Source organism: Hyperolius riggenbachi, chromosome 2, assembly GCF_040937935.1.
Source record: "Hyperolius riggenbachi isolate aHypRig1 chromosome 2, aHypRig1.pri, whole genome shotgun sequence".
Classification (NCBI taxonomy): Eukaryota; Metazoa; Chordata; class Amphibia; order Anura; family Hyperoliidae; genus Hyperolius; species Hyperolius riggenbachi.
This window is the reverse complement of record NC_090647.1, coordinates 450,274,091-450,297,806: the sequence shown is the minus strand read 5'-3', so window position 1 is coordinate 450,297,806 and position 23,716 is coordinate 450,274,091. Positions and strand designations below refer to the sequence as shown.

At 44.1% G+C, this 23,716-nt stretch overlaps 1 protein-coding gene across 4 annotated transcripts in view; it reads right to left on the bottom strand.

The window, feature by feature from the left end:
• The window catches only part of TSPOAP1 (TSPO associated protein 1), a 259,480-nt gene that overhangs the window by 120,040 nt on the left and 115,724 nt on the right, over positions 1-23,716 (bottom strand). For all 4 annotated transcript variants that reach the window (XM_068270047.1, XM_068270048.1, XM_068270050.1 and 1 more), the window contains 4 exons: positions 20,632-20,730; positions 16,726-16,854; positions 14,856-15,032; positions 12,935-13,189 (listed from right to left, as the gene is read on the bottom strand). In XM_068270047.1, the coding sequence (XP_068126148.1) occupies positions 12,935-13,189; positions 14,856-15,032; positions 16,726-16,854; positions 20,632-20,730 (660 nt within the window). The remainder of the gene's footprint in view (positions 1-12,934; positions 13,190-14,855; positions 15,033-16,725; positions 16,855-20,631; positions 20,731-23,716) is intronic.

Below are 23,716 nucleotides of genomic sequence, written 5' to 3'. Positions count from 1 at the left end.
CGGCAAGTGAGTATGTGTTTAACTGCGCCGTTGTTCGTGCGCCTGCATTGCGTCGCATCCCTGCTGCTGCGTGCCACCCCCCCCCCCCCCGCCGAAACCGGTATAACGAGTTTGTGCATGGTAGGATTACCATGCACAATCAAAACGCGGCATACCGCCATAACGGTATACCGCGGCAGCCCTAACTTTAAGTGACGGCAACATAGGAGAAAAGCAATTTATGGCTCATTTTACTCTGGAAAAAACATACTTCTTATTTGTATGTGTTTACATATATGTTACATTTAACCATAGTTTGTGATAGTGGTCCTTTAAGGATTTTAAAGTATTTTTATTTTCATTTGTTGCCTCTTACCCCCGTTGTGCTATTTAACTCTCCACAGGGGCGCAACAGTCCCTGGTTCCGTTTTTGATAGAGAACGACTGAAGTACAGGGAAGTCCACAGTACCTGAGTGAAGACTGGTAAATTCTCCAAAAGTCTTATTGGTGGGTTGCCCTTTATAGCAACCTCATTTTGTGAGTACCCCCCTTCTATCTAATCTTTTCCACCTACTTGAACATACAGCACCATCGGGGCTCCCATTGTCTGTGTTTTGTTTTTAAGGTATCCATTCCTTACATCAATCAAGTTACACTTGGCATGGATGCATTAGTTAGTCCCTCCCACTACATAGATTTAGTATGATTGTACAATAAAGATTGTATCATAAGTGGGCATCTTTACAGCTAGGAAAACCAATAATTTATGGAAATCATAAATGATGGATTGCATAAATCTCTCATTACAAGGTCCTGTGTAACATACTACTGCAACGCAAGAATGTATGGGAAGCAAAAAAAAAAGTTCAGATACAGTATATGAATACAGAGGATGGAAAAAAATGATCTAAAACCAAGAAAGAACTTGTACACGAGAGCTTGTAGCTTCTCAAACTACAAATGCTAAATGAGCTCATACCTGACTTACAATGATTAGAGTGGGAGGTGCTGTCCTATGATATGTGCTGTCCTATGATCTGTGCTGCCCACAAGGTTTCCAGAAGCTACGAGAGTATTTCCTGCTAGGCCTGCATGTCACGGTCTGTCAGCAATGTGATCTATCCATTAACAAGTGCCACAAGATTATATATAAACTGTGCTTGATGTCCTCTACAAAACTGCAAACTGTTCAGTCATTTGTGCTGGTCTGCTACAGGCAGCATTTTACCCATCATCTAGTAGCAAATTACTCCTATTTTTCAATATTAAAAGGAAGCAATTGAAAACTATTACACAAAAGCAACAAAACTGACAATTTGCATACTTCCTTTCTGCTGCAGAAGACAAAAATGATTAACCCTACGGTTACAAAAATCATTTTTCAAGTAAACTGGTTTCAATCCACCATAGCAAATGGATTCTTTCATTTAAAACTGTACCAGTCAATACCATTTTACACAATTACTTAAGTTGTCATATGCTGGAAAATAAAAGTTACAGAACCCCTACCTGCAAGTTTGGTTTTCTGCGATTCGATGCCGGCTATTCAGCAATGAGTAGAGTTATGCCCTACCTGCTACAGCAGCCCAATCCTCACTGCTACCACAGCAACCAAGGGGATTAAGAGGATCAGACCACTAGACAAGCGGGGGAGAGGGGCAGATCATAGCCTTCTGAATATCAGTAAGAAAATCATTTTCCTGTATTTAAGACTTTACACACTTTATCTCCATCATGCATGCAAGGCCTAAATTCAGACGTGCCATTCACAAGCTTTTCTCGTGGTATTTATCAGTAACATCTGTTGTGCTCTCATCTGTAATGGAACAAGCTTAAATCCCTAAAGGCTGTCCTTAGCAGGTGTCATGACTGACAGCACACAAAATCCTCTTCTGTAACATCCAGCATCTCAGGAGAAAAAGAGCAAATTGCTATAAACAGATCATTTTAAAACACACAAACACAGAACAAAAGTCCCTTTGCTTTTTATGAAGCAGAAAACAAAAACACTGCAGTGTAAGCATGTCACTGACTGGTGTGATGTGCATATGTAATGCAAAGATGAATTGTTCCTCATTAATTCTATACATTTTGCCTTTTTGCTTATCTAACTTTAGTTGTTATTTGTGCCCATGCTGCATCCCTGCAAATATGTCCCATTACATGCTTCTATTAGAGAACACCTGACACTTGGTGATTCTTCCAAATCAAATGTCATGGTTGTAAAATGAAGTTTACAATGTACTTGAATGGATCTATGCCATACACAACACGTCAAATGATTTAGCTCCCAGATTAAGCATTAATAATTCGTCTGAAATGCACCTGCACCTCATTGAAATTCCAGCGCTCTTAAATTGCCAATACTTTGGAAATGAAGCAGGAAATGAGCAAATATTTCAGTGAAAACACAGACAATATTAAAAAAAAATATCCTGCCAGAATTCTAAAAGGTGCCCATTATCACTACAATTCCCCAGACACCTGATCTTCCAATTTTATCGTAATGATCATTCGGGCACACTAACGGAAGAAAAACTGCTAACCAACTCGATCAACCTGATTGGATTGGTTAGCGGCTCTGATCAATTATTATCGAATTGGACAATAGATGGTCCAGGGAATTGTATCGGTAATGTGCACCTTACAGAGGAACTGTAAGTTGAAAACAAAATCACCACCAGCGTGATGCTGATGGCAGGTTTGTCAGAGAAAAATCAGTCCTTAGATGAAAAGGTTAAATCCCTCCCACTTCATTGAAATTCACCCTTGGAGGCACAACTTTGTGGGTAATGACATCACATGCAACTCCTTCCTGATTTTCATAATAGATGCTTCTGATATTTAAGCCACAATATTTTAGCACTTATACCAAATTTGGAGGGTAGTGAGAGGACCCCGGGAACTACCTCTGTGTCAAATTGCAGCCCCCCAGTCCTGATGGTTCCTGAGATAGAGTATAGCGAAGCTATTTTGTGAACCTGTGGGGCTACAATTTGGCACAGAATTAGCCTGGGGGGGGGGGGGGGGGCTATCCCTCCCTACCCTCTAAATATGGAATGCTGAGATATTAGGGTTAAAAAATGAACTAGTGAAAATAACAAATAAATTGCTTCTTTTTTTCCAATATTAATTTATATTTAGTCGGTGTTGTAAAATCTTTTCACTTTTTAATTTACATTCTGAAATGTATCACTACTGATGACCTCTTTAGTTCTGCCAGGTGATCTGTATGGAATGTTCATTTACTGAGAGTTCTATGCACAGAGGGAGATATTGGAAGCCTGGTAGTTGGAAACAGCTGTTAATTCCCACAGTGCAAAGAGGTTCAAAGACCACATGACATCACGCTGTGGGAGGGGTTTCACCACGATATCAGCCATACAGACCCCTTTGATAATCTATTTGAGAAAAGGTAAAGAGTTCTGATGGGAAAAAGATATCAGCTACTGATAGGAATGAAGTTCAATCCTTGGTTAAAGTTCGAGCACGCAGCGTCGATTTAACAGCAGGATGTGAATTTCATGTCCTGGAATGCACAGGCGGGCCAATTAGAGGTAAATCAGAGGATGGAAAGTCTCACTATAAGGAATGTACTTGTGGGGGCTGATTCCGCCGACACCAGATCGGAGTCTGCCACTTTGGTGCTCGTTTCCAGCTAATGAGGCTGCCGGTGGCTCACAGGTCGCACTACCTGATAGGCGGAGGGCACATTCCCAGTACGCCCTCCGCAAAAGTAAACAGTGGTCAGCTGACTCCGGACAGCTGACAGAGCGGTGTCAGCTGAATAGTCAGGTGACACCTAGGCAGGGACTTGCCGTGTGATTGGTTGTGTGGAGTGTGGACGGCCACTGATTGGATGCTGTTCTGTATTTAAACCTGCAGAGTGCCCCCAGTCATCGCCCGTGACAAGCATAGCTTTGGCTAGTTGCTGGGTGTGCACTCTATGGTTATTGACATTCTGGATTTTGACCTTAGCTTGTATTTGACTACTCTGTTGTGTTTAACCTCTACTTGATTCCGGGAAACCCTTTGCTTGCCGCCTGGACCGACCTCTGCTAGTTACTGGACCTCCCTTGCTTGCCACCTGGACCGACCTCTGCTAGTTACTGGATATCCCTTGCTTCCCGCCTGGACCAACCTTGGACTGTTACCAGATATTCCTTGTATGCCACTGGAACTGGACGATAAGTATAAGTCTACTTTCCTTATCAGTCAACTAGTAGTGAGCATATAATCTCGTATAAACCTGTCACTTATCATCTGGAACTGCTGCCATCTATTGCATAACTTTGCATGCAGACTAAAAGGAACGGCGTCATACTTGCATCAATTATCACATGTTGCTATCCTGCATGCAAGTCTGCTTGGACGATTTCATAACTCAGATCAAATTACCATTGCTATTGAATAACTTTGCATGAAGACTGGTCATTCCTGGATTGCTTATTACCTAGACTTTGTATGTGATACTGCTGAACTGTGTTACTAGCATCAGTAGTGGTATATCTGTCTTCTATTTCAGCTTGTATGCCTTGCTTGCCTAAGTCCTAATTAGGGCCAGCTAGTGGTGTGCCAGGCAGGGATAGCTAGGTGAAGAGCGAGACCTCTAGCCTGAGACATACACGCTGACTCCGAGAATTATACCACCAAGCCTTACACTTTTGACAAACTAGGCTTATTTAGCTAGGGAAAAAAAACCAAAACAAAAAAAAAAAAAACAACAGAGGTAACCAGATCAACATACATAAATACATCAGAGGGCAATACAAAATCTTGGGAGATTAGCTTTTTGTCCATAGGCTTGTACAACAGACAAGGGGACAAGATCTGCATATGGAGAAACATTTTTTTTTGCCATATAATTAGAGGGGTTCTTCCCAGTAAGAAAGGTTAATATCTGGAATATCGTACTTTAGGAAGTAGTTATGGCAAACTCGTTATCTGCATTTAAAGAAGGCTTGGATGCTTTTGTTTGCATGGAAAGACATTCATGGCTGTAATTACTGAGTAATTCCCGGCAGAGTTGATCCATGGATTTATCTGACTGTCATCTGGAGTCTGGAAGGATTTTTTCCCTTTTAAAGAGAACCCGAGGTGGCTTTGTATAACGTTAGTGGGGCACAGAGGCTGGTTGGGCACACTAACACCAGCCTCTGTTGCCCCATGGTGTGTGTCAAAGACCCCCCTGCTCGCCGCTATACCCCCGCAATGCTGGCGACACGCAGCGTGTCGCCAGCACAATGTTTACCCTAGCGCTGTCTGTCAGCGCCGCTCCGCCGCCTCCTCCGCATCGCCGCTACCCGCCCTCGTCCCTTCCCTCACGCTGATTGGAGGGAAGGGACGAGGGCGGGTAGCGGCGATGCGGAGGAGGCGGGGGAGCGGCGCTGACAGACAGCGCTAGGGTAAACATTGTGCTGGCGACGCGCTGCGTGTCGCCAGCACTGCGGGAAGGATAGCGGCGAGCAGGGGGGTCTTTGACACACACCATGGGGCAACAGAGGCTGGTGTTAGTGTGCCCAACCAGCCTCTGTGCCCCACTAACGTTATACAAAGCCACCTCGGGTTCTCTTTAAGGCTAATTGGCCCAAGCCTTAAGTTTTCTGCCTTTCCCTGGATCAACTGCGATATGTACAGGTTCAGGACAGAGATTTTTTTTTTTTAACTTGATGGACAGATGTCTTATTTTAACCAAACTATGTAACAGATTACCAAAGATCTGGAGACTGGCCCCTCTAATTCATGCCTTCCATATAGACTTGCACATAGAGGGTGGCAGGCTGACCCCTTCCACATCACAGGGATCTCTGTGGTAGGGTGACCAGCTTCCATGAACACTTCCCCTTCTATTGCCAGCAGTAGGGAGGGTGCATGGCCAGGTTAATCCAAATTAGGTCACTTTTTGCAGGACACAGGTTAGTATAATGATGAAGATCATGCCTAATTGTTGGTTATGGGGTGGATGGCTAGAAAGAATGTTCAAGAATGATAATGAAGAAAGACAATAAGTTGTTTGAATAAGTTAACATACTTTTCACTGACCTAACACTTACAACCTTATGCAGATTATTCACGTTGATGCAAATTTTAAGCAAATTCATGCAACTTGAAAAAAAATCAAATGCAGTAAATGCGGCATTCGATTGGTCTATTTTCAAGTTGCAGAAATTTGCACCAACTTGAAAGTATCTCCACCTCACTGATCATATCTAGCTAGGCCTTGATACTGCTACATGCCAATCCTGGAACAAGGGGACTGTCACACAGCTCCATTTACTATATATAGGAAGAAGAGGTGAAGGAAAAGTTTTTTTGTGTCAACTTCTCTAAACTAAAGATGATTTCAGGACATTTTTTAAAACAAACTGTGTAGATTATCCTACAATGGGATGGGGTTGTAGTGACTGGGTATTTTTGGTTGCATGTGCCTGCGCTTTAGGCTGTGTTTCCACTAGGGTGGCACATCAGTTTCCGAATCAGATCCAGTGCATGCTGATGCAAATTTGCATTCGGTTCACGCTATCCATGCCATGGACAGTTATGGGAATTTCAATGCGATGTGTGGGAAAAAAAAACAGCAGGCACTATCCCCCCCACATGCAATGCTAAAGCAGTCTATTGATGTCAATAGGCTGCAATTCATCTACAGCAGAAACGTCTCTTAATGTGTCAGAGTTATGTTCCTAAAACTCGCTTCTCACTAAACTTACCTCATTTTAAAGCACACAGAATAATGAGGCAGAATAACGTATATAAATTTTCACAGTTTTGCTGCAATTGGTTATACACATCTTAAACCTAAATGGAGATGACTTGGCGTTGCAGCAACATTTGCTGGATAGCATTTGCAATTCACAGATTGTTTGCACTTTTTGCCTAGAGCTAGTCTTTAGGCTAGAAAGAAAATGTAATTATCTATACAGCATTTGCAAATTCTCTAATCAGAATCATTTATTTCACCAAGTACAACGTCAGTTGTACCCGGAATTGGTTTTTGCATAACTGGGTCGGTGGTGGTACAGTGTGCATACATTAGTACAGTAGATATACAGTATATACATGCAGTGAATACATATACATACATTAGGATACATACAGTAAATACAATACATACACAAGCCATAGAGTACAGTGGCTTGCAAAAGTATTCGGCCCCCTTGAAGTTCTCCACATTTTGTCACATTACTGCCACAAACATGAATCAATTTTATTGGAATTCCACATGAAAGACCAATACAAAGTGGTGTACACGTGAGAAGTGGAACGAAAATCATACATGATTCCAAACATTTTTTACAAATCAATAACTGCAAAGTGGGGTGTGCGTAATTATTCAGCCCCCTTCGGTCTGAGTGCACTCAGTTGCCCATAGATGTTGCCTGATGAGTGCTAATGACTAAATAGAGTGCACCTGTGTGTAATCTAATGTCAGTACAAATACAGCTGCTCTGTGACGACCTCAGAGGTTGTCTAAGAGAATAATAGGAGCAACAACACCATGAAGTCCAAAGAACACACCAGACAGGTCAGGGATAAAGTTATTGAGAAATTTAAAGCAGGCTTAGGCTACAAAACGATTTCCAAAGCCTTGAACATCCCACGGAGCATTGTTCAAACGATCATTCAGAAACGGAAGGAGTATGGCACAACTGTAAACCTACCAAGACAAGGCCGTCCACCTAAACTCACAGGCCAAGCAAGGAGAGCGCTGATCAGAAATGCAGTAAAAAGGCCCATGGTGACTCTGGACGAACTGCAGAGATCTACAGCTCAGGTGGGGGAATCTGTCCATAGGACAACTATTAGTCATGCACTGCACAAAATTGGTCTTTATGGAAGAGTGGCAAGAAGAAAGCCATTGTTAACAGAAAAGTCTAAGAAGTCCCATTTGCAGATCGCAAACAAGTGGAAGAAGATGCTCTGGTCAGATGAGACCAAAACGGAACTTTTTGGCCAAAATGCTATGTGTGGCGGAAAACTAACACTGCACATCACTCAGAACACACCATCCCCACTGTCAAATATGGTGGTGGCAGTATCATGCTCTGGGGGTGCTTCTCTTCAGCAGGGACAGGGAAGCTGATCAGAGTTGATGGAAGATGGATGGAGCCAAATACATGGCAATCTTGGAAGAAAACCTGCTGGAGTCTGCAAAAGACTTGAGACTGGGGTGGAGGTTCACCTTCCAGCAGGACAATGACCCTAAACATAAAGCCAGGGCAACAATGGAATGGTTTAAAACAAAACATATCCATGTGTTAGAATGGCCCAGTCAAAGTCCAGATCTAAATCCAATCGAAAATCTGTGGCAAGATCTGAAAACTGCTGTTTACAAACGCTGTCCATCTAATCTGACTGAGCTGGAGCTGTTTTGCAAAGAAGAATGGGCAAGGATTTTAGTCTCTAGATGTGCAAAGCTGGTAGAGACATACCCTAAAAGACTGGCAGCTGTAATTGCAGCAAAATGTGGTTCTACAAAGTATTGACTCAGGGGGGCTGAATAATTACGCACACCCCACTTTGCAGTTATTTATTTGTAAAAAATGTTTGGAATCATGTATGATTTTCGTTCCACGTCTCACGTGTACACCACTTTGTATTAGTCTTTCACATGGAATTCCAATCAAACGGATTCATGTTTGTGGCAGTAATGTGACAAAATGTGGAAAACGTCAAGGGGGCCGAATACTTTTGTAAGCCACTGTATAAAGTAGAGTAAAGGGATAGGTAGAAGGTTCCATAAAGATGGACCCGGGAGAAGGAACCAGGAGGAAACCGCTGCAATCTATGGAACTCAAATGCTTCCTTCAGCAGCAATAATTTGAATCAATAAATCAACAAACTGCGCCTGCCCTGTTCACACCACCCTAAAAAGTAGCTCCAGGGAAAAAAACTCAAGAGTTTTCGCTATCACAAATCCCATAGGAATCACATATACAATGATGAATGACAGTGCTCCTCTTCAGAACTCTTGATATCTGCACAGTTCAAACATACTGCACATAGTGCTTTACTGCAGTATACAAATAACTACACTCCCCATGTGACGAGGTGATACACGCGTGATTGAAACCGTGTGCAAACACAGCAGACTCTCCCGTAATGATAAACCGCTCACCAGATCACACCCACCTCATATCCAGGTGGGTCTATCGCATGTTGTCAACCAATGACCAGGCTGTAGCTACTTCCATCACCAGTAGTAGAAAAGGTTTTAATCCAGTTTGCATGTAAAACAGACAAAAACATAGCGTAACTTGGTAAAAACAACAGTAGTTAGCCTGCGCCATCCAGCGCACTTATGTAATTCCAATGAACAAGGCGCCTATCGGGCTGATAAGCCCAGCAGTTTCACCCCCTCTGGTGGCGTCGGCGTCCCGTTCCTCCACCGCAGCGTGTCCGCTACGCCACTCGAAAGATCCCGGTCGGCCGGCGAGCACTTCCGCAACCCAGTGATGTCAGATGCACCTGGCTCAACCCAGTGAGCGTTTTTATTATTTTTATTGTCTGTTTTACATGCAAACTGGATTAAAACCTTTTCTACTACTTGTGATGGAAGTGGCTACAGCCTGCTCATTGGTTGACAAAATGCGATAGACCCACCTGTATATGAGGTGGATGTGATCTGGTGAGCGGTTTATCATTACGGGAAAGTCTGCTGTGTTTGCACACGGTTTCAATCACGCGTGTATCACCTCGTCACCTGGGGAGTGTAGTTATTTGTATACCGCAGTAACTATGTGAAGTATGTTTGAACTTTGCAGATATCAAGAATTCTGAAAAGGAGCGCTGTCATTCATGATTGTATATTAATTTGAATCAGATGCCCCCAGTCTATCCTGAAGAAGAGAGAAATAGGAGAGAATCGGAATCAGAATCATGAGTCCCCTGGGGTTGAGGCGAAACCATGGCTGGTTAGTGTCCTGGTGGTCACGCTTAAAGAAGATGATGTAGCCCCTCGTCCTGGGCTGCAGGGAGTGAAGCTAAGGCTGTGGAGAGTGCAGGACTGTGCTGCGCTTAGATCGCTGGGGGCCGGTGGATTGGCACCAGGAGGATCTGACAGATCTAGGCTGTGGAGCAGCTGGGAAACCTAAAAGCAGGTGAAGTGGTCTCTGGGCTGCCTGGATGCTGAAAGTTGGGATGCAGTAGTGGGGCTGTGGAACAGGCTGGCAGGGTTCAGCAGCTGCCATTTCGACCTGCGGATGCAGCTGTGGCCTAACTTGAATGGACCTGGCCTGTGGTTGGTGGGTCGGCCTCGAATGTTAGCAAGGAAACCAGCAGCCCGGGCACAGCAGTGACGGTCTGGGTCATGGGGTAAAGCAGCTGCAGCCCACGTGGTTCCCTGCCCAGCCTAGGAAGTGTGATGGGAGGAGCCTAGCTGGTCTGGATGCCCGGGTGCATGGAGGGGGCATGAGGAGAAGTAGAGGCAGTGGCAGCAATGTGGACTCAGAGCCGCTGAAGGGGCCGACGCTGCCTAGGCTTCCGTGATGTGCCGGGCTCAGAAGTGCAGAGCTGGAGCCTCCAAGTGAGAAGCCTGCCTGAGCATCCCAGTGTTCTCCCCAGGGCTAATTAAGTGGGCGGGCCGCCCGGGTGTTTTCAAACCCCGCTCAGCTGCCAATAGTCTGTGCTGAGGGTTTGATTGGATGGCGGGTCATCGGCGATTCGGCGGGGGGCAGCGTGTCTCGGCCACAAGCAGTGTGGAGTAGGGGAATGCCCACAAGTGCAGAAGCTGGAGTCCGACCTCTATTCCCCCCCACTCAACCAGCTCCTCCGGCGGTAGATTCAGCGTCACTGGCTCTGTGCTGTCTTGAACGCTAGAGCACAAGCCAGCTGCCTGATCCACACTGTCTCCTGTCCTCTCTCTGCGATGCTGCACATACTACTTCCTGTTTTAGTGTGCACAGCATCGGAGAGAGGAGACAACGTGGATCAGGCAGCTGGCTTGTGTTCTAGCGTTCAAGACAGCGCAGAGCCAGTGACGCTGAATCTAACGCCGGAGGAGCTGGTTGAGTGGGGGAAGAGGGAGGGGGATAGAGGTCGGAGACATGCTGCCCCCCCCCCCGCCGATGACGCTTGAGGTTTGAGAGAGGAGCCAGTGACGCTGTATCTACTACAGGGCAGAGGGGGAAGGGGGCGGCACCGAGGTGAGTTGCACTTCCTCCCCACAAGCCCACCGGCCTGATCACCTCCCCACTAGCCCACCAGCCTGACCACTAGCCCATCAGCCTGACCACCACCTTGCTAGCCCACCAGCCTGACCATCACCCCAATAGCCTGACCACCAGTCTAACCACCAACCCACTAGCCACCAGTCTGACCACCACCTCACTAGCCCACCAGCCTGACCACTATCCCACCAGCCTGACCACCTCCCCACTATCCCACCAGCCTGACCACCACTGCACTAGCCCACCAGCCTGACCACTAGCCCACCAGCCTGACCACCACCCCACTAGCCTGACCACTAGCCCACCAGCCTAACCACCACCCCACTAGCCACCAGCCTGACCACTAGTCCACCAGCCTGACCACTAGCCCACCAGCCTGAACACCACCCCACTAGCCACCAGCATGACAACCTCCCCACTAGCCACCAGCCTCACCACCTACCGACCCCACTAGCCTCACCACTTACCGACCCACCCCACTAGCCACCAGCCTCACCACCTCCCCACTAGCCTACCCACCCACCCACTAGCCACCAGCCTCACCACTTACCCAACCCACCCCACTAGCCACCAGCCTGCGCACCCACCTACCCAGCCACTAGCCTGCCCACCTACCTACTCACCCACCAGTCTGACCACCCACCTACCCACCCACCAGCCTGAACTACCCACCACACTAGCCACCAATCTGACCTACCTCACTAGACACCAGCCTGACCTACTTACCCAACCCACCAGCCTGACGTACTTACCCACTAACCCTCCTTTTCCACCCAGCATGACCTTAGGGCCCTTTTCCACTAGCTGCAATCTGCTTCAGAAAGCGTATCGCAGCTGTTTTGATGAGCACTATGATAACATGTAAATCACGGTGCTCGTTTCCCACTAGCATGCGTTGTATTTTTCAGAGTCACAATTGTTGGGCGATCGTGCACTGCTCCCAGCAGCTATATGGAGCAATCACGGGTAGTGTAAATTGTAGGTTGCGTGATCGCAGCGCAACTGCGATCGCACTTCCTAGTGGAAAAGGGCCCTTACTACCCCACCCGGCTACTTTTTCATGCCACCCGGCTGAAAAAAATTTCTGGGGAGAACCCTGCATCCCTCTGGCAGAATTCCTCTGCACGCTCAGCAGTGGGATGAGCGAGCAGCAGTGGCGGTATGGCATCATCGCCTTCAGCGACAGTATGGCATCTCCTTCCCTATGTAGGCTGTGTGGCAACCCTTCATTGTGGCCTCTCCCTCCGTGCTCTGCAGCTTGTCTGAGTAGCAATGATGATCCGGACCACCTCGCGAATAGACCACGAGCATCAGATCAGCTGGATTCTTAATCAGCTGGCAGCCCGATGCAAGCCTACAAACTGCGGCTGATATGAGCGCGGCTGTGAGTATGCCTGTATCCCCACATTCCTCCCAGGAGATTTGGGAGGATTGGGGGGGGGGGGAGAGATAAGATTTAAAGAAATATAATGAAAAAATGCTGGACTCTGTGGCCGTGGCTACCGCTACGGCCCCACCCGCTCCTCATACATGCATTATGAGATTTGTCAACTCAGGTGCCAGCAGGTTCTTGGACTATGAAGCCTCACAATACAGATGCATTGTCTTATATCAGACTGAGATTTGTTTCCATTCACACTTGCATAACATTATTCAATTTTTGTATAAGACATCCGTTCCGACAGATATACCGGTGCAGCAATGTGGGCATCAATATATAATGACAGGCAAGTCCAGAAAACTATTATGGGATGTAAAGATGAAGTTTCTTTTTTACAACTCTCACCTGAAAACAATCTCCTGAAGGTGCCATGACTGAATTATCTGGATCTTGGACAGGTTGCTCAGCATGAATCAGTCTATTCAAACACATGGATTCAGAAGGTTTTGGAGAGCTGTGAGACTCTGTCCTTGACAACTGAAGGGATCCCATCAAGTATTTTAGTGCAATCTGCTTTTGCAAACGTAGAACTTCCTTCTGGGATTCGTGTAGCAGACGGTTAAAGTCACTGAACTTCAACAAGCTTGGAAAGTCCTGAATCTAATTAAACATGATGTTTATTACTATCAAAGGGCAAAAATAAGGATCAGCAAAAGCATAAAACAGTGTATCAAATGGAAGACAATCTGCATTTTTTTTTTTAAAAAGCGACCAGTCCTAAAATATGATGACTATAGCAGTAAGTTTAGCATGAGCTGTATTTGTGAAAGGTAAATTTCACTATGAGAAGTTAAATTAATCTGTCATAAAGAACAGAGTGCCCATACTTAACTTCAGGCTACAGGTGTTTTCACCTTCAGGATGGAAGCAATTTTCCCCTGTCAGCACTCTTCCCATTCAATCGCCAATAACTTTATCACTACTCATCATACATAAATGAGCTATATCTTGTTTTTTGCCATAAATTAAGCTTTTTTGTGGACGATACTTGTTTTCAGTACAGTAATTACTTTATTTTCTAAGCATTTTATAGGCAAATACACACAAAAAGAATAAAATACACTATTTCTCAGATTTTATCCCATATTTTTAAAGTATTAAAATAAGCAATGCTACTGTAAATAAAACCCACCCATTTTATTTTAGCAGTAAGTCAGTAGTAGTAGTAGTAGTAGTAGTAGTAAGTAGTTTTTAGTTTTTTTTTTATCCCCTGATGACGACAGCAGCCGAAACTAGTCGGGACAAGAGCGGGCAGCACTGAGCAAGGGTCGATTATTGAGGTTCCTAGTACCACATTTGGTGGGAAGCGCTACACGCCAAGGGAGGGTCCTAAGTGGATTGGGACCCTCTGGAAGTAAGTGTTCACCTCATATCACCTGTACTGCCCTTTCATCCAGAAATAAATGAACTGATATTTTTCCCACTAAAAGCATCCCTGTCTGCTTTACTTGCACTTTACCAATCAGCGGGGAGGGAAGGGACGAGGGCGGGGACTGGCGCTATGGAGGAGGCGGGGGAGCGACGAGAATGACAGATGCAAAGATAAACAGCCGGCTGCGACACGCTGCGTGTTGACAGCTCGGCGTATGATTTATGGGGGCATAGCAGAGTGCAAGGGGGCCTGTGGGGGGGGGGGGGGGAATCAGTATAGCAACAGAGGCTGGGCAGTATATGCACACCCAGCCTCTGTGTGCAATTAGGGTTCTTAAAACCCACCTCGGGTTGTCTTTAAAAGGTTTCGAGATGTGTATAGGACAATCAAAGGTCCATAAGACAGGTTATCAGGATCACCAATATATCTATCTTAGCCAGCACCTGATAGTGTTGAAGAGTAGAGACAAATTGCAAATACTTGTTATCAAACTCCATAACAATTACAATGTAAACACACATTCCAATATTGAAGTGTTAACCACTTGCATACCAGCAGTCTCTGGCCCTCCTCCTGGTACCAAAAAACGGGGCTTACCGACAAATCGTCGTACAGACCTGCCGCTCTCCTGCCCTCGCTGCAGGCAATGGTATTGGCTCAAAGTTATTACGGGTCAGGAGCAAATTAAATTGGCTCCTGACTGGCTCACAGAGCTCTGCCATCATAGCAACGGCAGAGCAAGGGGCCTGCGGCGATGGAGAGATCGGTGGGAGCACTGGTCCGTGCGAGCGTGGTAATTGATATCTATGCCCTGGCAGGAATAAGCAGCCACAACTGGTGTAAATTTCAATTACCACCGTCCGAAAGCAGTTAAAAAATGAAAACCACGTTTACCTTTCCTGCTGACAGCTGTGCCTGTAGTTCTTGACATTCTTGTTTCAAATTTTCAATTTGCTTATCTTTTTCCAGCAGGACAGTCGCCTGATAGCGCATGTCTTTCGCTCGCTGACGTGCAAATGTTTTCTTACACATCTCTAAACTGCCACTCTTTAAGTGTATTGGATTATTTACCTAAAGCAGAGAAAAAGGTATTCCACCATGTTAGCCATGAAAATACACATGGATATCAAAATTAAAAATAAATCTAACCCTTAGACTGCCAGTTAGTTTTTTTTTTTTTTTTTTTAAAGCTACATGCCAGTGATGGCCTAATCAAAACTTGATGTGAAAGCATTTAATGGGTCCATTTACAAGCTCCATAGATTTGCATAATCCTGCATTAACTTAAAATACTTTGCATATTTTAACTAAAGTAGAAAGTTGGCACTGAGCCAAAACTTTGCACTAAAAATGCTTTTTAGATGTTCGTGGCACAAGAATAATGGTAAACAAAAACTATAGATGTCTGCTGCAGGCGTAAGTAGTTTTGTACTAAAATGCCTTTAGACATTCGTTGCATATGGTTGCGAAAACAGAACACCCACTGCCAGATCTGTACTTTTTGCCACCCAAGGCCCATCATCACCAACAGGCACAGAAAGAATTGGCAGAAAACATATTTGAAATCACATGGACACTTGCTCACGTGTAATCCAGCAGCTAGATTGTATGTGAGCAAATATCCGTGTGATGCAAAATGGCTGTTTCTGGCACCCCAGGCAATGAAATCATGTGCACACAAAAACACACTATTCTATTCTGAGGCTACAGCTCTGGGGTCTGTGAAAGCTGGAATCTTGGGTAGCGAGGGGGCAGAGCAGAGCGCCCATAGCTGCAAACAGAGGCTGCAAGTGCGGTGTACAAGCGGTGCAGCCGGGGACCTAAGCTATCACTGTGTGCCACTGGGATGCTTTAAAACTTGCCTGCTTACCAGACCGGCAATCACCCCTGTTCTCCCAGCGCCTAGGCACTGGCCTAAGGGTTAAAATTATAGCTTTGAACTGTGTTGCTATGCCAATATATTGAGAAGTAGGGATGGTTGGAAATGCCCATTTCCGATTCCGTGGAAATTCCGATTTCCGCCATTGCCATCTTCCATTTTTTTAATTTTTGAGTAGTATAATATTAGTCATTTTTTGCATCAGAGAATGCAAAGAAGGGGAAGAGGAAATAATAAACGGAAATTGGAAAAATGGAAACTCAGTCTAGTGATTGGTCTAAAATTAGCGCAGTGATCCTTTTTTTGCAGAAAAAAAGAATCTGAATTCTTTAATTGGTCCACTGCTTCTGAGCATTGTGATTGGGCTAAAATTAGTGTTGTGGTAAATCAGATTTGGAAAATGCAGATTCCCAATCGGAAATGCGGAAATTTCCATTCCGCGGAATCCGAATGAGAAGCCTTACTAAGAAGTGCTACAGCCGCTAAACAAGAAGTCCAAAAATAATGTATTTTCCCTGAGAACATGGGCACTTCGTGTCCTGGCGTATGGCACAGGCATCATCATGCAGGTGTCACTGGCATCTTGTTGTCTTGCATTCCATGTTGGAAGTACAAATACCATACTTGTTCCCTTATCCATATGTGCTGTGAGGGGAAAAAAAACTACCTTTTTATTATAAACAATCTCCACTAATGAGATTATTCAGGTTATCCCTCCTCACTATATTTCCTGTTCTGAGGGTATAGCAAGGCACATCCTTTCCTAAACCTGATCCCAATAGTTATTAGCCTCTATTAAGATACAGTATGTAATTTAAGCCTGACAATAATGGACCTTTGAGATCCCTCCCCATTTTTGCCTGGCTCCAGCAATATATCACGTACCATTTTTAAGTTAGCCTCTTGGAGTTTCTGAGCTCTTTCTTCCAATCGCTTGGCTATTATTGCAAGTTCTGCATTTTTTCTCTTCAGTCTTTTAACCTTCTCTTCTGTCTCAGGAACGCTGCTTTTTCTCTGAGGAATTAAAATTAAGTAGGTCACTACATCTCCACTAAAAACACTGAGTATATATGCGATGAATAAGCAGGGAATGAACACCTGGTGCATACAAATTCGGTAACTGAACAACAGTAAAAATGCAGGTTAGACAAAGCGACACCAAAAAACCCATAGAAAAAAAGAATTGTAATAAAAAAGGAAAAAAAATGCACACTACAGTAATCTATATTTTGCAATTCAAAATGAGAACGCATTTGTCACAATTCAACCCACTTTCTTGGAAGATTTGATCACTTTGAAACAGTCATTTTCCTCTCAAGTCTACTGATAAACTTATAAAGAACTTTAACAAATCAATTGTCAAAAGTTTATCAATGGAAAGCATGATTTGGGCATGCCAGTAGTTTTTAAGTGACAATACAAGGGGTAGTGCAGCCGGAGTAAAGATGGCAGAAATAAGCAATACAAGGCTAGCTGGCAGCACTTTGATGAATTCTCAGTCAGATTTCTGCTGAAATCTCATGGTGATTGGGCAGCTCAAGGGAGCAAATGCATTGCTATTATCAATCAATTTCTGAATGAGGAATGATAGATTGTGTGCAGAATAAAGCTGCTATAGTCTGCTGTATGGCTAGCTTTAGTCAGACTTATCCTATTATCTGTATTTTTCCTGAGGCAGATTCATTTTATCACTTGAAAACATGACAAAAGCCTTGTATACATGCTGGAAAAAATTCAGCTGAGGTGCTTGTCAGCGACGACTCAGGCTAGGTTCACAGTACGACGTTGTGGAGCTGTGTTATAAAGTCATATAATGCAGCTTACCGCACTGCAATAAGAAGTCTATGCGATGCTCACAGTGCAACATTAGTGTTGCATTGTAACGTGTAGCATTATAGTAAAGCAGTGCGTTCCCAGTAAAAGGAAAGCATACTTTTCATTGACTGTATGCGTTACTGTACCTATTTAATGCTACGGTAACGCAGCGTTACCAATTTTTTGTTGTATTGCGTTGTAATGTTGCAACTTTACAATGCAACGTCCCGCTGTAAACCTAGCCTCAACTAACAATCTCGAGTGTACAACTGCCTCACAACTTTAGGGCCTATTTCTACTGGGTACCGCGTCAGTTTCTGAATCTGATGCGGCACCTGTGCTGCGCGCAGCTGAATTACTGTAGCCGTGTGGGTTACGGAAAACTGCAGAATGCCATCCAGAATCGCACCAGCATGTGATCTGCACCAAAATAAAGAGAAACGCAGTGGCTACATGTTGTTCATTCCGGAATTAAAGCATGGCCTCCTTCAGTTTCTAGTGGGAACGAGCCTTAGGGCTGCAATGAGGAGTTTGCATAATGAATGATCTTAGTCAGTGATTAGAATTGCATTAGCACAAGCTCCTACAATAAAAAGCAAAATGCTCAGACCCTATTAAGTTAACACTGCATAAGGCAGAACATAAAATCAAACAAAATGGAGCAAGTAGTAAATTATAAAAGCTCCTTGTATTAGTGTGAATGGCAAAAAGTGCATGTATTTGGAATGGACCCTAAAACTGGGAACTTAAAAGGAATTTATAAGATGGAATGTCTTCTTTACTGACACTATGTTCTGTGCAAAAAGATAAATTAACTTTGTGGGTATGTAACGAAGACCTTAAAAAAGTAGTTGTACACAACTATCATAAGTCTTAATGATTCAGCACTTTAAAATGTATAGCTTAAGGCAGAGAATGGAACATGTGTGGTTGAGGTCAAGCGATGCCCAATTTTATCAATCAATGGCTAGAAGATGCTCAGGTGACTAACCTATGCGCAGGCCATTCAGAGAAAATATTGAATTTAATCAGGAAATTTCCATAAATAGGGGCTAAAGGACAGATATAATTTTAATAATTTTCTCTGAGAAAATGTAAACTGCCCATAGACATCAGGTCCACTCTAAAGCAAACCCATGTCAAGCAAGACTGTGTGTCAGTGTTAACATTGTTTTTACATTGGTTGTTTAAAAAAATAAAATAAACCTGCACAGAGTTGCCAAAAGTCTGCGTTATCCTGCAATTCCAGGAATAGGAAGCATGTGGTCACACCACCAGCCGTCAACTAACCCAAAACCCAGCTCTGCATTGGAGCAGAGGCAGCCAAGTAATCATGCTAATGGAAAGAAGGAGGATGTGGCCCATGAAGCTCCACCCCTATCAGACTTGAAATTAGTACCTTAGCATTAGATGGGTGGATAGGTCCTTCTGGGTCATTATCACACTCCCTTTCCACTCATAACTATAAGGCAGCCCCTGATTTAATTTAGAACTAGTATTTGGTCAGGTGGGTGGCCAAAGTGGGCCCCTATGGTCACTGACAGCACCTTGACCTGCTGTAGCTTCCTGTAGCCTCATTTTCATAAACAAGCACCATAGGTGGGATGTTACATGTGAACACTGTCAAGTTGGTTATGTATTTTGCATTTCTACAAATAGCTATTGATGACTAAATCTGTTAACTAGTCTCTATCCTGCCCAGACTTCTTTCTGCAAACAAACCTCCTACCATGTGAGCAGCACAGTTGGGAACAATATTAGCACAAGCACCATATAAATAATTACCAATATTACTGTAACGATAGGTGTCAGCAACCAGAGATAATCTGATTATTGGTGATCTGCAGTATCAACAAGAATACAGATCTATACCTGATTATGGATGATCTGCAGAATCACCGATAATACAAATATAGTACTAACCTCTAGACACCTGAAGCGTGTAAGTGTTTGGTGTAACAGTAGGAATTGAACCACCGGGGTAGCAGGTGGTCCAATTAGTAGAGAAGACTCTACTGCAGTCAAGGGCTCCAGGAAGGAGTCCCCGACTGGTTTTGCAGCAGGGCCCCCCTTTGAGGAGCAGGGGACCCCTGCAGGAGGACTGAGCACCCAAAGGTTGGATGACAGCCAGAAGGGTCGGGCAGGCCGGGTCGGCAACACACAGGCAGGAGACAGATTCGGTAACGAGGGATAGGCAGGGTTGGCAACAGTAGATCAGATGTGCGAAGGTACCGAATCAGAAAACAGAAGAGAAGTCAGGAGAGATACAATTCATACAGATACAATTCAACAGATATCCAATAATGTCTAGTCTTGAGTGTGAGGTCCATGGTCTCACACCCAGGGGCTGGTCTAAGGAATAACACAGATGATATACAATATTCCTAGTCTGGGGTGTGAGGTCCGTGGTCTCTACACCCTGGAACTGGTCTAAGGAATAACACAGATGGTATACAATATTCCTAGTCTGGGGTGTGAGGTCCGTGGTCTCTACACCCTGGAACTATGCTAGAGAATAACGCAAATAATATTACAGTGAACTGGCTAAGTGTGGATTCCCAGGTCCTCCTGGTTCCACCACACTGAAGGATCTGACTGAGGTCTCAGTGCTAACACATAGGTATTCGCAACGCCAGACAACCAGCAACTGAACAGCAAGAGATATATATAGTAAAGCGCTCCACAGCGCCGCCCAGCTCCAATCAACCAATCACCTGCTGAGCTGGGATCAGCTGACCGCCTCGATCAGCTGACCCTTCTCCTATTGGCATGAAGAGCCTGTCTTGCGGCGCAAACGCGTAGCTCTCCATCTGTGTGCACTACTAGGTCCAGACAAACCAGAAGCATGTTGCTGCTAGGAAACCGCCGCTCTGTGCGCGGATTCCGCCGCCTCACTACCAGAACGCGCGGCGGCTTCTCCGCAATCCGTCACAATTACAAATGCAACGAGAATTCCTTACAGAGAAAAAAAATTACCAAGATTAGATTTTCTTCTTTTAAATCCTTGCAGTGCTGTTCCAGCTCTCGCAGCGAGTTCAGCAATTCTTGTGTTGACTCGGAATTATCACTGGTATTCTGCAAGATAATTGAAAACATATTTATAGCACCTGAACCATAAGACTGACTTAAAAAATGGGAGGGTGAACTACAGTTTTAACTTGTATATGTATGTATATGATAGAATATTTGCATGAACTGGGTATGAAGATGACACTTATTGGGCTGCGGTGCAGGTAAGAGTTTATCTCGCAGCAGCAGAGGGAAGTTGGTGGGGTCAGGTGATCAAGCTCTGTACTAGGTAGTGATCGATGCTATTTTCCCAAATTGATGCAATTATTGTTTTGAGCATTTATATTCGGAGCTTTGATTACCAGCACTTGACCAGCAGATCTCATTCTTCTAACAGCCAAATGGCTGTCATAGCAAAGCAGTCCAATCCTTGGCAACGCACATGAAACTACTGCAGAATCATGCTCTTGCACCTTTTCAATTCTATAGCAGCTAATTAATTTCGTAGCAGTTAACTCTAATAAGATTGCAGAGAGCATTTTGCCAAAAAGTGCTTCCGTATGGACACACTGATTAGTACTAACATACAATACACAAGATTAAATATTCACTTTGAAGACATGAAAATGAAAACTAGGAATTCCAATACTTAGGTCAGCAATGGCATACAGGGATCCCTCCTGCACACAGCTTGTTTCCTGAGCACTGTGTGACAGTACTGGACAAAGGCAAACATGATTGTGCTGATACAAAGTAAAGGTTGTTGCTTGCGGTTCCTGGAGCTTTAAAAAAAAAATTATGATAGATATATATATATATATATATATATAGATCGATAGATAGATAGATAGATAGATAGGAAATTGATTCAGTTATGTATGGGAATTTGCTCATCTAATGCTTATCATTAGGAAAATTGTATAGTACATATCTGAGCTATGCAGGAGAGACGCTTCAGAAAATCCTGGGCCACTGCTCCAACTACTCTAAAAACAGGCGTAGTGGTGGTCTAGGCCACATAAGTGCTAGGCATGTGGCCCTCCAAAGGAGCACCCATTCTAAAGCCTGGTACATACATTCAATTTTGATTGGCCAGGCTTACCACATCCATGTAGTAAGAGAACTTACCTACACCATCTGTTCATAGTATTCAAAATCTATAGGCCATCATACTACATGGAGGAGGTAAAATTGACCCGTGATTGACCAATAAAATGTATGGCAGATCCAATCATCCGCTAGAAATCAATGCCGCAAATGATACCCAATCGATTTCTGTCTGAAATCGACTGTCAATTGGGTGTCATGTGGCTTTTGATTAGGCAACAACTGATCCAGAGTGTTGCTGGCAGAGTTCTCACCTGTCCCGCCACTGGACATGGGAGTACAGGCACTGGTGGGACAGGTGAGAGCTCTCCTGCAAACACCTGAGGGGGGAGCATAGATGAGGGAGACCTGGGTAATAGGCAGGAGGCAGCAGTGGCTCCACAAATTTTCAATGGATTTTAAACTGAAATCTATTGAAAATCTGTGTGTAATGTGTGGGCAGCTGATAGATTCCCCTCTGATCAGATTAGATCAGGAAGGGATCTATCTAATGGCCATCTTTAAGGCTACGTTTCCACTGCTGTGATTCCTGTTTGATTACAGCCAGCTCGGCCTGCACCTGTGCATGGATTGTTCCATTGCGGCTCACACTGCATCACATCGGGGGATAGGACTGCGTACATCGGGACACAGGACCATACCTCCCAAACCTGGATGGTTGGGAGGCCTGATACTATCTTATATACTAATAAGCAGTTGTAATACAGTGTGGACAAAGTGCTGTGCATGCAAATTACTCCTGCCTACTGTGCTCGCGGTGATGAAGGCAGAAGAGAGGAGGCACACAGTGCTTTGTGACGGGGGCGCATGTGCGGCAAATTCTTTTTAAAGAATTGGGGGATTACTGGTCCATCAGACATGGAAGGCCCACTGCTATATCAGGAGGAGATGGGAAGCAGAGCTGGAAGGAAGAGAGAGGGAGGGTACTGGCCTGAGTACAAATCCTTTATCAAAGTCCAGAAGTCTGTAGCTATGCCTCTGTGTATAACAATCTGCTCTAGTGCACATTCTCAAAAATTTTAAATAAATCTTTTGGGGAAAGGATTGAAGGATGAACTCATATTTTACATTGTTCTTGATTTTCAATAAAAAAGAAAAAAGCTTCAGTTAATTAGAGAACTAAAAGATAAATCGGCTAAAAAAACAAAACAAAAACACAACAACACGTAAATCAGTAGATTAAACATTTAGCACGTAACAAGTGGCTGCCCTTGTGCTGTTACACATTTTTTTCCTAGCAGTAGCAGGCCAACTCTTTAATAAAGTATGTAATTATGGAAAATTCTAACCAACACCCTGCTGTTTCAACTTGCCACCAAAGTTTGATTTGCTGCCAGACTATTACTAATTCACTTTGTAAATGTATGAAGTTAAAGCAAACACGCAGAATATACCTCAAACAGGAGAGATGAAAATGTACTCTGTTAAGTAGGAATCATTGTTTATAGAAGAAAACTAGAGTGTTACTAGGGAAACCTCAAACAATCACAATTCCTTTACATCTTCGTTGGCAAGCAAGACTAACAACAACAGATTCCTACACTACATAAAAATGGAAAACATCTGCTCATCTCACAAAAATGAGAACACCTCTCACACATTTTTTTTTAATTCTTGTATTAATTAGACCTTTTCATGGGTCAACACTGAAGATATTACACTTTGATACAATATAGTCAGTGTACAGCTTGTATAACAGTGTAAACTTGCTGTCCCATAAAAATAACTCAGCACACAGCTATTAATGTCTAAACCGCTGGCAACAAAATTTAGTACAGCAGTAAGTAAAGAATGACAAAACTGTTCCCAAAGAGTCAATATTTTGTGTGCCTTAAAGTGTACCCAAGGCGACATGTGACACGATGAGATAAACATGTGTATGTACAGTACTAAACATTATTTTTGCTGCCTGAAAGAGTTAATTTTTAAGGATGGAAGTGGCAGC